Source organism: Choloepus didactylus, chromosome 4 (assembly GCF_015220235.1).
Source record: "Choloepus didactylus isolate mChoDid1 chromosome 4, mChoDid1.pri, whole genome shotgun sequence".
Taxonomy (NCBI): domain Eukaryota; kingdom Metazoa; phylum Chordata; class Mammalia; order Pilosa; family Megalonychidae; genus Choloepus; species Choloepus didactylus.
The window spans coordinates 62,570,751-62,584,941 of record NC_051310.1 but is presented as its reverse complement, the minus strand read 5'-3'; the positions used below and the strand labels follow the sequence as shown (position 1 = coordinate 62,584,941).

At 33.9% G+C, this 14,191-nt stretch overlaps 1 protein-coding gene across 5 annotated transcripts in view; it reads right to left on the bottom strand.

Moving 5' to 3' along the window:
• Positions 1-14,191, bottom strand: part of MAP4K5 (mitogen-activated protein kinase kinase kinase kinase 5) — a 152,803-nt gene that overhangs the window by 30,914 nt on the left and 107,698 nt on the right. For 4 of the 5 annotated variants that reach the window (XM_037832758.1, XM_037832761.1, XM_037832760.1 and 1 more), the window contains 7 exons: positions 7,817-7,875; positions 6,584-6,651; positions 5,139-5,181; positions 4,361-4,568; positions 3,387-3,484; positions 3,178-3,219; positions 2,175-2,259 (listed from right to left, as the gene is read on the bottom strand). In XM_037832758.1, the coding sequence (XP_037688686.1) occupies positions 2,175-2,259; positions 3,178-3,219; positions 3,387-3,484; positions 4,361-4,568; positions 5,139-5,181; positions 6,584-6,651; positions 7,817-7,875 (603 nt within the window). The remainder of the gene's footprint in view (positions 1-2,174; positions 2,260-3,177; positions 3,220-3,386; positions 3,485-4,360; positions 4,569-5,138; positions 5,182-6,583; positions 6,652-7,816; positions 7,876-14,191) is intronic. The other variant, XM_037832759.1, reaches the window with a different exon arrangement.

Below are 14,191 nucleotides of genomic sequence, written 5' to 3'. Positions count from 1 at the left end.
CTATTTTTGCAAGATACCTCAAATGCTCTTTTGAAAAAGGAAATTATAAATTATTTTCCACCAAAAGAAATCAGGACTCCTTGGAGAAAAGACTGATTCCAATTCTGGGGCAAGGAAAGTACAAGATGAGCCCTGAAATCTTGTTATGCCAGAAAGCACTCAAGGAAGCACTCAAAAAATGTTGAGGACATAGTAAAGAAAAGAACAGAGGAGCTCCTCCTGGCCAAAACTCTGGGACAATGTAAGCACTGAGATAATAATAGCAATAGATTATAGCTCACTGAATAAAATAGGAATTGCTAAATTCAAACTGATATAAATACATAAATAAATAACTGGGAGAGAAGGGAAAGCTTTTCTTTAATAAACATAAAAAGAATGATGGAGTTAGAAAATTGTCAATGGGTGCTAAAACTAGCAGATGAAAGTTGGATAGCAACAGGATATTTACAGTCTCGGTGTTTCTCCATAGTAACTAGGAAAAATAGTAACTTTTCAGTAGCCAAAGGTAGCAAACATCACCTTACCCAACTGATCAGTGCTAATGCTAACATCATCAGTATATGGCAAGCTGATATCATGTGCCTCTTAATATGACTCACTAAGAAAGGCACAATAACACTTCTGTGTTGTTCCCACTAAAAATGTGTAACCTGGTCTAAGCATGAGGCATTCTACAAAATAAGTGGCCTCAAAGATATCAAGATCAAGAGAGATAAAGAAAGGATAAGGAACTGTTACAGTTTAAAGGAGACTAAAGAGACATGGTAGCTAAATGCAACATGTGATCCTGAATTGGATGTTGGACTGGGGGTAACAAGGAGAGGGGTGATCACTATGGACATTATTGAGATAATTAATAAAATTTGAATAAGGACTGTGGATTAGAAAACAGTTCTATCAACGATAAATTTCCTAATCTTTATTATTGTACTTTGATTATGTAAGAGACCATTCCTGTTGCTAAGAAATACTGAAGTATTTAAGAGATAAAGAAGCATGATGTTTCCAACTCATTCTGAAGTGATTCAGAAAAAAATGCATGTATAGATAGATGGACATAGTGTTAAACAAAATGGAATAAAATAGAAACAATTGGTGAATTTGAGAAAAAGACAAACAGGAGTTCCTTGTACTATTTTTATAACTTTTCCATAAGTTTGAAATTATATCAAAATTAAAAATTACAAACCAAAAAATAAACCATCTCCTTACTGTTAAAAATATTGTATTATGTTCATACTTTCAAATAAGGACATTTAAAACAGATCATTGTATGTCTTATTTTCACTACTGTGTTGAAGGGGAAACAAACATTTCCTCAACACCCTCTACTGCCTAACCTCTGTTTGATAATCACTGGACACTCAGATAGGCTCCTTCCTTCCTTGCAACAAGGTGAATACTAAGAGAACTTATAACACAAATGATTGCACCAAGAGTCAGAGGTGTTAAGTGTGTTTCCCAAGTCACCTAGTAATGACAGAACTAAATTCAAACACAGACTATTTGATCCTAAATTTTTCCTCTACACATTATGCTTCCTCACTTAAAAAAATACACAGTGTAAATTTTTAAAAATAAATTTTGTTATTTTGACATCATTTCAGACTTATGGAAAAGCTGCAATAGTAAAAAGAATTTTTGAATATTCTTCACACAACTTCCACAAATAGTAACATCTACTCTTTTTCTTATATCTTTTTCACTCTATACACACATAATTTATCTTTCTGAACTGTTTAAGTTACAGGCATGATGCCCTTTGCTCCTAAATATTTCAGAGTGTATTTCCTAAAAATAAAAAAGCCATATAATCACAGTACAATGATAAAAATTAGGAATTATCTAATCTTAGTTGTGGAGATTGGCAATTATCCAAGCAATATCCTACAATTATATGTAAAAGAAAATCCAAATTCAAAATTATGGTTGCAATCCATTGTGATGTCTATTTCATCTCCTTTAATCAGGAACAGTTACTCTGTATTCTATAATCAAATGCCTTTAGCTAAAACTCTTATTTATATGTTTAAGTTGTTGAAGGTACCTGTATCATTTAGTCTCCAAAGTCTTATTTTTAAAATAAACAACCTTAGTTTGCTGATCATAAACATCAATTTCCCATAATAAATACTTCATTGGAGATGTACATAAAAGTCCAGAAATATTACCTTTTGTATCAGGATGTATCCAGGACGTTGCACAATTAATTTTCAAAGGGCAGCCATCAAAAACTTTGGAAAAACATGCTCCCATCTTATTTATAAAAAGAGAAATTTGACTTATTTGATTAAATAACTTTATATGTTCTTTAAAAATAGCTAAGTTTATTATGAAATGCCAAAATTCTTTTTATTTGCATATACTTGTGGTTTCATCCCAAAGCAAAATATCTATTTTCATATAATTTAACTCCTTCTACCAAGGGAATTTCATATTCTTTCTTTTTGTACTCCACTATTTAGGGGCAAAAATATAAAATTTACCAAAACATCTACATACTTCAATAATATATTCTAGGAATTTTAAGTTACTATTTTAATTAGGATTAACATTTATTAATGTGACACAAAGAATGATTTTATTCAGTAACATTATAATGATTATAATTGCAGTATAACACCATAGTAATGATAATAGACAAGAAGAAGATTTATATTAAATATTAGACTTTTACTGAATAAAAAAGTACAATTAATAAAACACCCTATTCACATGATTGGCTGAGACACCTCAAAGATGGTTCCACTCAAGGACCAGAGAAAAAGCATTAACATAAGCTTCCCTATTCCTTTTCATTGTGTGTAGTCAAATGTGAGAATGGCTTCAGGGGTAGAAAGACATTATCCCACATAATGAAGATGACACAGTATTAATATCATATTTAAAATTAAGTTGGCCTTTGTGGGCCAATCTGAAAGCCCAATTGCCATTACCTATAAAAAGTGAAATACTTTCCACACTCTAACCAACTTATTCAAATTCGGGTACACAACCTGACCCATGGTTTATTCAAATGTATCTAATGCCTTATACTATAACACAATCTATTGTTCTAGTTTGTATTTTATCATTTCTTTCTTTTCAATGGCTCAAGATACCTAACAATTAATAAACTTATGCTGCTTCTAAAGGGATAAAGTGGCAAATGGTTCACATAAAAATATTCCTTACCAGTACTTTAGGGGTAGGTGGAAGGCCATTGATGACTGGTTTCTGTGGAAAAACATAATTTTTAATACTATTAGACCCCATAAGCCCTAAAGAATTATTTACACATTTAACAATTCAGTTATTCAAATTATGGAATTAAGTAAACTATTACCTTACACAATAAAAACAGTATTAGTCATAATTAATTGCCAAATGCCTATTATACGTACAGGGAAGTCTCGCTTGTCCTTTTTTCGTGGTAATTGTGGTGCTTGTGCAGATCCTTCTGTATTTTCACTAATTAGTTTTGAAACACCATCACCATTTCCTAAAAATAATCATGGGTAAAAGTTGAATGAACATACAAATAAGTATACATTTCTTGAAAAATAAGTTCCCTTTCTCTACTACTTGGATTCCACTTGGGTGATCCCTTATTAGGGAATATTCTCTACTGTTAGATGAAGTTAGTTTATCTTTGACGCTTTTCTCTAGATTATGTGGAGGCAGCACTGCATCTTTAGCAGTGGTCTCAATCCATGCAAATAACTACTGTCTTTTCATTTTGTGAGAAAAATGAAATTTAACTTACTTAATGCTGATATTTAAGGCCTTGCATAATTGAACGTCAACCTACCTTTTTAGTCCTGTCTCCCAGCTTACATCCTTCAAAAGTTCTTTTCACATTTCTGCCATACTAGACTGTACTTCAAACACAATTCAGATTTTCCTGCTTCAGTGCATTTCCTCATTCTTTCCTGTTCTCCAAGAATGTCTTAGCGCTGACTTTACCTACTGAAGGCTGACCAACGCCTTTAATACCCTGCAGTAAGTCTACCTCCTCTATTCCCTATCCTTATCTTCTTCAGAAATCTCTGAGCTTTAATTATATACAGTTAGTTATCATAGGAGAACTTATACAAGCTTTCTTGTCTAATGTTGCCTGTGTACTGGTATACTTCTGCTACAGACCCTGAACTTCTGGAGGGCAGGAATTCCATTCATCTTACTAGATCCTACAGCATTTAGGAAGGGATCAAATGAGGGTTGGATTGAATTGAATCTATTTATAACCTATCCATGTGGAATTAAAGAACATTCACAAAGTTTTAAATAAAAGTAATAGGACTGACTAAAGAGAAAAGATATTCCTTAAATAGGTACAAAATGACCTTCTTTTCAGTGTTTACTTTGTTTTATTTACCCAGTTCACAGTATCTAGTCGTATGCACTCCAGGGCTGATGATACTGCTAGCCATACCAATAAAGGAAGTCTCTGCTGCAGGAACACAACTTGGGCTACTCTGTCGTCTGAGAACTTGGGGAGCTCTGTTCTCTGAATCAGGGCAACGTTTTATGGTTGATTTTTCTTCATCTGGGAAGTTATCTTCAGGATAACTGTTTATTCTTGGCTATTGATAAGACAAAAAAGTATTTTAATAAATTTGGATTAAAAAAAAATAAAAGTTATTAGGTAGCCAAGACCTTAGGAAAAGAAATTATACCTCTTTTCTTTCTTCTATATAGTTCTATTCACGAGGCTAAGCAAGTAAGAATTGAGTTGCTGCCCCAACACAACTATGGACTTGCTATATGATTTTTATTAGCCTTAATCCAAAATGGCTAGACTTTTATAACAAATAAAAATGTGTAAACAATCCAAAAAATATTTAATAAGTAGGTAAAAGAAATACAATGACTTAATGAAGCAGGAGTCTACTGAAATGTCAAATTGTATAAAAATAAATCTTCCTTCCAAGCATGTAAGTTACCTTCTCAAATAACCAATAACCTATTTCTTTGCCCTTTCCAAAACTATTAAAAATACTGTATTTTCTCACAAAATTTTCTTTTAAAATACAATTTACATCTTTGTACTCCCCCTCCCCCAAAAGAAAACTATTCATGTAAAACATATTTAAGAGACTGCTGAACAAATTCAATACAATACCTGGAAAATGTCAAATTCTTACACAGCTTACCTTAGGAGGTAGAGGAGGTGGTATTGCGCGCTTTGAGGTTGATCTAATACAAACAGAATAATGCAATTTAGACGGTGATAAATGACCACAACATAAAATACAGGCACACAATTAAATGTGTATTAAATTCTGAAGCGGATATAAAAGACAAATAGATCACAATGCAGAGTATAAAACCTTTAGGAAGACCTAAGACGTCATACTAACAAATTGTATTAATATGACTATAAAATAGAGATTTTATAAAGTAGACCCAAAGTCTTTTTTACTTTATGGCTATGTTTCATTATATTTAATATATAATAAACACTAGATTAAACTTACTAGTAAAACACTGACTCAAAATTTTAGAGTTGGAATACAGAGGTAATCATAGACCCAAGTGGTTAAAGGCCTTAAATATCAGCAAACCCTTTGCTATTCGAAGTCTGGTGCTTAGACAAGTAACATGGCATCATCTGGGAATTTTTATAAATGTAGCCTCTAGACTCACTGAATCAGAATGTGCATTTTAACAAGATTTCCAGGTCATTAATAGGCACATTAAAATTTGAGAAGGACTGATCTAGCCTACTGGTTCCACATACTTATCTATAGCCACTGCAATCAACCGGGAAGCTTTCTGAATTCTTAAGATTCCTGTCCTAAAGACCGCATTTTATAGCAGGGGTAGACAAACTTTTCTGTAAAGGGCCAGGCAGTAAATACTGTAGGCTTCATGAGCCATACGATGCTCCCAACTATTCAACTGCTGTTGCAGTGTGAAAGCAGCCTTAGACAATATGTAAACAAATAAGCGTGACTGTGTCCCAATAATCCTTTGTTTATGGACACTGAAATTTGAATGTCATATAATTTTCAGATGTCACAAAATATTATTCCTCTTTTTTCAACCATTTAAAATGTAAAACTCATTGTTAGCTTCCAGGCTGTACAAAAATAGGCAGCAGGCCAGATTTGGCCCCTAGGTCCTATTTGCCAACCCCAGATCTATAGGCCTAATGTGGGGGTCCAGGAATCTGTATTACCAAAGAACTCTCTAGGCAACTGTAATGCACAAATAAGTTTGGAACAACACATCTAGGACAGCCCCCACAGCTACTAAGGGAAGAGAAGTCTAGAGATATGAAGTAACTACACTGCAGAGATGTAATTGGGGCATTGTGACTTCTGCTACAGTAGTTTTTTCTACTACATCATGTGACTCATCTTTTACTATATTAACATTATGTAATACATTCTGATTTTAAAAAACAAATGACAAAAACCTTAATAATCAATACATGATGCTTTTTGGTAATAAAAGAAAGACAAAAGCCTTATCCTGACAAAAAGCATAGTATAATTTTTTAAAAAATAAAAATTAAAGCTTATTATATCATTCCTCTACCTCCAAACACTGTTCTTATGTAACCAAGTGAAATATCATCAAGAAAACAACTTACTTGCCAGTACTTGCACCATCAACAAAAGGATTCCAACGCAATACAAAATTTGGGTCTGATGATACTCCCTGTGAAGATAAAAAATATAGTTTAAAAGGTTTCCTTGTAATAAATATTAATCATTTTATTTGATTCAGGAAAACACTCCAGTGTCATGACTGTTAATCAGCTTGGCACTCAACCAACTTTGTAAACTCCAGCTAGCTTTGCTCTGTCATTTGACATATTTAGGTCAATAACTCATTATCAGTTGACTTTAACTTAAGAAATTCCATAAACATACTAAATACAGCTTAAATGTGACGAACCCTTTTTACCAACATGTCAGTATATTCTAAAGCAAAAGAGGAAAAAAATACTGAATTACTTGCATCACTATTCCATCAGGATAGAGAACTAAACATCATATTATTGAATTATCAATAATTTATTGGTACCACTACTTTTTCCTCCTAGCATGGAAACAAAGGATTGATATACAGCAATAATACAAGAAGAGTACTAATTTCAAACATTAAGAAAGAAAAGATTCATTAACAAAAGACACTCTAAAAACTACACTTTCACTAAAGCTTAAAAATAAATTAGATACTAAGATAACTTCAACAGTACACAATGAATACAGCAAAGATTATTTCTAATAAACATGACAGAAAATTATCTGCTAAATTTACATTTTAAAATGAAATAACTATGAAAAAATGAAAATAGTTGAAATTAATTATTCTAAAAATGAAAAAAAAAATTATGATTGAGGCTGACTCTAGTAATATCTTGCTTTATCTATTCTTTCCTTTTAGATATAGAAAGGTTAACTAAATAGTAGTCTCAAAATTAAGAGCAAAGGTTAAAAAAATCTATATTAACAAAAAAAAATTCTCCAAAAAACATTAAGGCAATGCAAAAATGTGTAATTTACTACAAACCTAAAAGAATAGGTAAGAAAAATCATGCTGAGAACTAAAGCAGTGCATCAAATTCCACATTTTTAATAACTTCATGTAATTCCTTCAAAAGGCTCAGAAGGGGTCAAAAATAATGGTTGAAACAGTCTCTTACTTTGTACCCTTGTCAAAATACACCTAATTATAAGTTTTTTTAAACTTTAACATGTGAAATACATTATCAAAATTAATGCCTGAGTGTATTAGTTTGCACCCTAATCAATGTATACCTAATTATAACTTTTCTTAAATTTAATGTGTGAAATACTTTCAAAGTCACAATTCCTACCATTTCATCGCGTGCTTCTGTTTCTTTTCTCAGAGGAGGTTCAAACTGTAATTTGTCAACTGCAAAATATATAACAAATGTTTACAAATTCAGTATCTTACAGGGTGAAGCACAGAAATGTAATGAGAAGTATGTATACTGTGGAGGTCAGGGAGAGAAGAGAAGATGTAAAAGAAGATGAAATCTCCTATTTTTTTTTATACTATAAGAGTGTCCCTTTCCTTATGCTTACCAAAAGAAAGTAACAATCTTAGATCTTCCTTACATCTCGACTTTATTCTTAGATGGAGTCAAGAAATTAAATAGCACTTTTCGTGTAAAAGATTTTTAAAAATTAATTAAAAGTAGATAACCAAGAGAAAAAAATAAAAGGAATTCCTCCATCTAGGCTGCAGACTCTACTTTGAGACTAATTTAAACTAAAACTTCATGGCAGAAATGAAACAAGAAAAATTACCTATAAATTATCTAAAAGAACAAATGATTTTTGTCAAATTAAATATTACCATTGTATTCAGAAATCTAATATTATATTATAAAATGTGTATTTTATTTGACCTCATTCTACTGATTTCAGGATTATTTCAAATATTCAAGGAATAATTTCTTTTATATGAAATACTCAAAAACTGAGAAAAGGATGGTTTATTATATACTTATAAAGTATACAGAATTTTAAAATCCTAAAATATGATTAAAAGCCAAAAAAACTATAAAACACTCACACTTGCTTCATAGAGATGCAAAACCCTAAATACAATCTTAGCAAACAATAGACATTTACAAAGCACTTTCAAATAGGATCCAGTGTTGTCCTTACCCTTGAAAACAAGATTTGTAAAGCAAAGTACTGACACAACTCATCAAATTAACCAAAAACAGTAAGTCATAAGATTTTTAATCAAAGCTTATAAGATATTCCGTAAGATATATTATCTATTTTTAACAATCTAAAATAAAAAGCCCTTATTCAATAATGACTTATTTTTTGACATAACTAAAAATATCTTAATTCACGAGCCACTACTATAATACATGAAGAACCACCTCACCCTTTTGAAAAGGGGATGAGATAAAGCTTGTTCTGTCACAACTAGAAACACTGGCAAGTAAGTCTAGATACAAATTATATGGAAAAGAAATAACATTATTTTTTAGTAACAAGTATTATCCAGCAAATTTAGACTTTAAAAAATTCTTAGAGAAAGAAACTTTCATAAATTTGTAGGATTAAAGACATAGAGAAAATCTCAGTAGAGAAATAGAACTTTCATACATATAATATATAATATATATATATGGAAATGTCTAGATCTGAAAAATACAATATCTGAAGTAATTCATTGGATGGGCTTAACATCAGACAGAACATTAAAGAAGTAAAGATCAATGAACTTGAAGTCAGGGCAATAGAAACTATCTAATCTGAAGAACAAAGGAGAAAAAAAACTACCACAAGTCTAAATAAATGTTAGCATGATATACTTATATGGTATCACACTGGTGCAGAGAGTTAATGACAGAGTGGTATGGAAAAACTACCCTTTGCATATTAAAGACTATATTTAATAGGAATATCTTACCAACTCTACAGTAATACGAGGGATGAATAACTGGCAGCTGATAAGAGCTCTGGGATGTATTATGTTGCGATAATTGTTTAAAGTTGAGAGTGATGATGATTGTACAACTTAAGTGAAGATAATGTAAGAAACTGATCATTTATCTTGGGATAGAATATATATTAAGTGAAGTTAGGAACCCACTACTTAATAAATCAAGCCCTCGACTTGAGGCTTGCTCTTGTGAAAGTCAGAGTTGTAAATAAGAGGCTGAGCCCTCCTATAATTATGCCTGAGAGGCATCTCCAGAGAACCTCTTTTGTTGCTAAGATGTGGCCGTTCTCTTTCTCTAAGCCCAACTCGGCAAATGAATTCATTAACCTTCCCACCTATGTGGGACATGACTCCCAGGAGAATTAATCTCCCTGGTGACGTGGGACATGACACCCAGGAATGAGCCTGGTTCTGGCAGCGAGGGATCGAAAATGCCTACTTGACCAAACGGGGGAAAAAAGAAAGGTAACAAGCTGAAGTCACAGTAGCTGAGAGATCCCCAAATAGAGTCGAGAGGCTATCCCGGAGGTTTCTCTTATGCAAGCTACAGCTAGACATCCCAAATGGCCACAGTATGCCATGCCCTTACCAAAAATAGTCCCTGAATACCTAGGTCCCTACCTGGGATTCTATAAAAGATTCATTCACTAAGTTTTATCATTCAGAAACTTAAATCCACCAGAGTGTTCCTATACCAGACAAGTCCTAAAACCTGAGGCAATAGCCTCATTAATATCAACAATTAGATGCAGCTCCCTTCCTCATACTGTCAACACCCCCTTTAATATGAACAAGTTAGGGTGCTCAATGCTTAAACACCCCTAAAGATGAAGGAAGAGATCAAGTGAAAGGAAGGGGTAGCAACAAACAAGATAAGATTTAACAAAGAACTATAAATGCTGAAACTACATAATTATATATATATTTTTGGATGCTGGGGTGTTGGAAAGGCTGGAAGGAGGCAAATGACATGGTGGAACTGTAGCCTATAGCATCCTTTGGGATTTGCTCTATAGCTGCTCACTGAATTGTGCTTTAAAAGTCTTCACCTTTCTGTATATACCCTATATTGCATAATAAGGAAAGAACTGAAACTGTGGAACTGTAATCTATAACAATTTTTGAAATTACCTATATAACTGCTTGTTGAGCTGTACATCGAGAGTTGACACCTTTCTGTATGTATGCTATATTTTACAATAATGGAAATGGATGAAGCTGTGGAACTGTGGCCCATGATATTCTTTGAAATTTGCTCTCTAATAACTTGTGAAATCCTACTTTGAAAGTTATCATCACTGTTACGTATATATGTTAAAGTTCACAATAAAAAATAGAAAAAAGAAAAAAAGAAAAAATAAACACTTGGTATATTTTGCCCTTGACAAAGCAATCCACCTCCTGCTCTTCCCTCCAAAAATAAAACCCAGAAAGTCAAAAAACACCACAAGCTGACTTCAAAAACAACAAAAACTCTTAAATACATAAGAACAACAAAACACAGAAAATCGCTAAAGGATATGATCAGACAGCTAAATAAAGACCTTAAACATTAAAAAAAAAAAAAAGAAAAAAAAATTTGTTTGTGTGTATAAGGGGGTGGGAGAACAGAACCTCAGTGACCTGTGAGATGATATCAAGTGGTCTAAAATATAACTGGTGTCCTAGAAGGAGAGAAGATACTGAGGCAGAAAACAATATTTGAATAAATAGTGGCTAAATGAAAATAAGTATCAATCCATAGATCTAACAAGTTCTATGATCCCAAAATAGAACGGGAAAAAATGTACCTAGACATATCACAGTCAAATTGCTAAAAGTAAAAACAAAGAAAGAACAACAACAAACATAAAAGTTTCACAGTGTAGTACTTATTAAGGACCCATGTGATGCACATGGATATTTTCTACCTTACATCTTTTTCAAAAGTCCTGGTTATGACCTCCTGAACGAATGCCATGAATTGGGTTGTAACCTGTAGCTTAAACAATACTAATGTAGAGAACATATGGGCTATGTCATACTTCAGATCATTTTTTATAAATAGTTTTTCTGTCAACAAAGACTTTTGTTTGATTATTATTGTCTATTTCTAGGATGGCTCAAAGCTTGTCAAAAAGACTCAACTTTAATCATGGCAAAAAAAAGTTGCGTGATTGTGTTTCCTATCCCAGAAATCCCTAATTACTTCTCTAGTGATGGAGTCACTCATTTCCCTAGAACTGTTACTAAGGACATTTGTAAGACATCTTACTCAAAATCTTCATTGCCTTTTTCACTCACAGTCTTCAGGTGAAGATAAAAAGGACAAACGGAATTTTCAAACTTAAGTTGTCTAAATTTTCAGGAAGTCTTAGAATTCCTTGGCCTAGTGTTTTTATGATCTTAATGTCAATGGGATCAATTCCTTAGGGAGCCCATCAACTCTCTCCCAATGAACCAAAACTAAGCATCCTATACTTCTGCAAATACTGCCTTCAACTTCAGTCTCTATGATTACAGGCTAATATAGCCGAGACATATAATATAACCAATTTAAATTTAAACAGAATTGAGAAGCATTCCCTCTGAAAGAATCTTTTCATGATTTTAAATGCAGACTGTCTTCTGGAAAACTGCCCACCCCCCAACCTCAACAAACAGAATCTTACCAGGTATTGTTAACAACTAACATAGAGGTAAAACAGGGTGTTGATCCTTGCATCCATGTCTCTCAATCACTGGAAGATTGTTCCAGCAGGAGACCTCAAATTGAAGATTACAAGGTGTGCCAGTTTGAATGTATTGTGTCCCCCAAACACCGTTATCTTTGATGTAATCTTGTGTGGGCAGACATTATGAGTTTTGATTAGATTTCCTTGAGTGTTTCTTTGGAGATGGGTCCCATCCAGCTGTGGGTGATGACTCTGATTGGATATTTCCATGGAGGCATGGCCCCACCCATTTAGGGTGGGCCTTGATCAGTGGAGCCATATAAATGAGCTGATGGGCAGAGGGAACTCAGTGCAGCTGTGAGTGATGTTTTGAAGAGGAGCTACAGACAAGAGGGACACTTTGAAGAAAGCACAGGAGCTGCAGATGAGAGAAAATTTGAAGATGGCCATTGAAAGCACTCTTGCTCTGGAGAAGCTGAGAGAGGACAAATACCCCAAGTGCAACTAAGAGTGACATTTTTGAGGAACTGCAGCCTAGAGAGGAACATCCTGGGAGAAAGCCATTTTGAAACCAGAACTTGGAGCAGATGCCAGCCATGTGCCTTCCCAGCTAACAGAGGTTTTCCAGACACCATTGGCCATCCTCCAGTGAAGGTACCCGATTGTTGATGTGTTACCTTGGACACTTTATGGCCTTAAGACTGTACCTGTGTAACCAAATAAACCCCTTTTATAAAAGCCAATCCATCTCTGGTGTTTTGCATTCTGGCAGCATTAGCAAACTAGAACACAAGGAATCCTTCAGAAGCAGATTACTGGAAAAAGAAGACAACTTCTATGAAGGAAGACTATTAGATCAAGCTGATGACTACCCAAAGTTGGACATCTGCCAAAGACTCACAGAACAAGATGATCAGAACCACTGAATCATACTTCAGTCTGCACACTTTGGTTCGTTATTTTCTTAGCTACATTTTTCCTCCTTTCAGCCAGTTGAAGGTTTTAGATTTCTGACAGACACTTGTTACCTCTTAATTATGATACCTATTCTTAATATCCTGGGTATGAGTCTAACACTTGGTTAAAATCTACTTCAGCTAAAATCATATAATTAAACCAACTGTTGGACTTGCACCTGTTTACTCTGTGGATGCCTCCTGTCTTCCTTTGGTGCCAATTCCTTTTAATCAGTTGCTTTTCTAGGTAACTGGATTCAACTACTCACTGACTTTTCAGATGACAAACAACTAAAAAAACTAGGTAATTCAGCTCATACCCCATATCTGGGTCAGACTCAGAAAGTTAAAAAAAAAAAAAATCTGTCTTGCTATTCATCGTACAGGGAGGATAAGCACAAATTCAACTGCAAAATTAACAAGAAACAACGTTTCTCTCAAGGATATGCTGCATGTGTAAGGTATAACATAATGACCCTCTCTCTGAGTTATTATTGCTTTTTTACTGAAAAACCTCATTCTCATAAACTGTCAGAAACTTGGTTGTATGAAACTATATTAAGAATAAGCCATCCCACTATTGTCTAGAAGATCTAAGTCACTGGCTGTTAAGGATTTAAATGTATCTCCCCAAAAGATAAGTTCACGGCCTAACCCCTGGTCTCATGAATGTGATCCTGTTTGGAAATAAGATCTTTAAAGATGTTATTAGTTAAGATGAGGCAAACTGCATTAGGATGGATCTTAATCCAAAATGACTGGTGTCCTTATGAGATGAGGAAATTTGGACACATACAGAGAGAAAAAGCAGCTGTGTCACAGAGGCAGAGATTGAGTTATGCCACAAGCCAAAGGATGCCATGGATTGCTGGCAAGCCACCCCCAGGACCTTACAGATTTCAGAGGAAGCATGGCCCTGCTAGCACCTTGATTCAGACTTCTAGCCTCCAGAACTGTGAAACAATCCATTTATGCTGTTTTAAGCCACCCAGTTTGCGGTACTTCACTATGGCAGCTGTAGGAAACTGAGACTCTAACACAGAATCAGATTCAATTTCCAACCTAGATACAGAGATTCAAATAAAGGGGTTTCTGAACACAGCATTCCACATTTATCTCAGTTTTGTAGTTTCAAAGGAAGCAGCCCCC